The sequence below is a fragment of the Bos mutus genome, chromosome 8 (genome assembly GCF_027580195.1).
Source record: "Bos mutus isolate GX-2022 chromosome 8, NWIPB_WYAK_1.1, whole genome shotgun sequence".
NCBI classification, from domain to species: Eukaryota; Metazoa; Chordata; class Mammalia; order Artiodactyla; family Bovidae; genus Bos; species Bos mutus.
The window spans coordinates 18680734-18683217 of NC_091624.1; the positions used below are offsets into that span (position 1 = coordinate 18680734).

Here is a 2484-nt window from a genome sequence, read left to right on the forward strand (position 1 = left end):
TGAATCAAATATGAAAAACTAAGCAGTCATATAATTTTAACATTATATTAATATTCAGTGAGTGGTAAATACATCTCTAGAAATATAATTCATTCTTCCTAAATTACTTATTAATATCAAAAATTTTATTTACCAGGTAAATCAAGATATTGGATTTAATATTGAACTCCTTTCAAAACTAGGTATTTTCCAGGATTTAGTTTATTCCACCTATTTTGCAGTTTTCTGGATAATGTTGGAGATTATACAGATGAGTGTGCTTGCTCTCATATTACTTGAAGACAGAAATTAGGACAATACCAAAGAATTTCCCATCAGCAATTTTTTCACAGCAGCTTTCACCTCTTTGTTTCGTAGACTGTAGATGATAGGATTCAACATTGGGGTTAATGCACCATATACCAAAGCTATAAATTTGTCTATTTCCTGTGAATCTATAGCTGAAGGCTTCAGGTACATGGAAAGAGCTGTCCCATAGAACAAAACAACCACAGACAGGTGGGCTGCACATGTTGAAAAGGCTTTGCTTTGACCATCCACTGAGCTGATTCTCAGGATGTTGGAGAGGATGAATGCATAAGAGATACAAATTAGGAGCATTGGCATGGGAACAAGAAGTATGGTGAATACCAGTATGATTAACTGCGCTTTGGAAGTGTCCACACAAACAAGTTTTAAGACAGCAAGAATCTCACAAGCAAAATGATTGATGACACTCCTACCACACAGAGACAACTGCAACACAAACACTGTTTCCACCAGGGCAGTGAAGCAACCTGTCACCCAGGAGCCAGCTGCAATCTGCACACAAACCCTCTTGTTTATGATAGTGGGGTATCTTAGAGGGTTGCAGATGGCCACGTATCGGTCATATGCCATCATGGACAGGAGCACACACTCGGTAGAGCCCATGGCCAGAGAGAAGTACATCTGAGCAGCACAACCTAAGAATGAGATGGTGTTTTCCCCTGAAACAAAGTTTATCAGCATTGGAGGGAAAGCAGAAGAGGTGTACCAGATGTCTAAACAAGAGAGATTGCTGAGGAAGAAGTACATAGGTGTGTGTAGGCGGGAATCCAAGATAGTGATGGAGATCAGAATCATATTTCCCAGCAAGGTGGTCAGGTACATCAGCAAACACAGCATAAATATGATGATCTCTCCTTTGGGGTAGTGGGAAAATCCCAGGAAGAAAAACATTGTTACAGATGTCCGATTTGCCTGGAACATTTTATTATGTTGAGGTCATTTGTATATACACATAGTAAGATTATCATCACATATCATATATAAAACACAAGATCTGCCCCATTTTTATTTTCTGGTATTTTTCCTTCACATCAACTTACAATATGTGCTTAACTGCTTCTCTAGCTTGCTAATAGTATTATTAATATGTGTTTGAAGTAATTTATCATCAATAAGGAAAATTTCAAGTAGGGAGTCAAGCGGATAAAGTATCTTCAAGATTTTCTTTTTGCTGTAATACTTTTTAAAGGTAAAGTTGGGAAAGGGAAAGGTTATTACATAAATATCATGAGATCTTGAGGAAAGAAAATCTTATGGATTCTTTCTTTTTCCAAAACCACACCTGTAACTGATAGATGGTGAAGACATCAATTTAACTCTGAACGACTGGGATGATTTTATTCCCATAGTTGGCTAACAGTCTTCTTACTTGGGAGTTTTTCTGCTTTCCACGTTCAGTATCTTCTGCCAAAATAATTTTAGGAGATTCATTTAGTAAAAATGATTTCTGCAACCAAAGATTAATTAACTGAAAATCTTGAAAGTTAAACAAGTCCAGGTTTTCCATCTTAAGCCCAGGAAAATGGTGATAGATATTCTCATGATGGGACATATAGCAACATTTCCTTCATATAGCCAGAATTGCCTTGACATTTGTGCTCCAGAAACATCCTCCAAAGGACCATCCTTTCACTCTGTAAAGCAATTTAAGTTTTCTGTTGCTTGTGAAAAGTTTCTAATTCATGCAGCAAATTAAAGTTATAAATCTTTTGCACAGTCTGACAAATTCTGAAACTCCAGGGACAATGTCCCATAGATCCAATTATAGGTAGTAGCTGATCTGCTCTAACTGTTGTGTTATTAAAATAAGAAATAAACATTTTCCTGTCTATGCTGACTTTGGGAAGGGGAACTCTGCTCTGCTCCTAATTGTGCTATTAAATCAGTCAGTCAGGTTTTCAGTTTTCACTGTTTCTTTCTTTCTTTGACTGGCAATGTCATTGATTGTCTTTCTCATTTAGGCAAGATTCACTGCAAGCATAATGTAAACAGTTGACCAAAAGGGAGAAAAGAGATTGACTGACATCTGGCCCAGAGTCCCATTTCTGACTCACTTGTTCAATTCCTGTAGACCAAGGCTTATATGGTTGCAGGTAAATCACTTAGGTTGACCTGATTGTGTCTAGGAGTAAATGTCAGAAGAGAACTGAACTTGAGGAATACATTCAGAAAAGT

General features: G+C 37.1%; 1 protein-coding gene across 1 annotated transcript; it reads right to left on the minus strand.

The window, feature by feature from the left end:
• Positions 1 to 288: 288 nt before the first annotated feature.
• LOC102264840 (olfactory receptor 13F1-like) lies at positions 289 to 1230 on the minus strand. Its single transcript, XM_005910950.2, has one exon. It carries the CDS (start codon positions 1228 to 1230, stop codon positions 289 to 291), a length of 942 nt encoding a protein of 313 aa, XP_005911012.2.
• Between the last annotated feature and the right edge of the window lie 1254 nt (positions 1231 to 2484).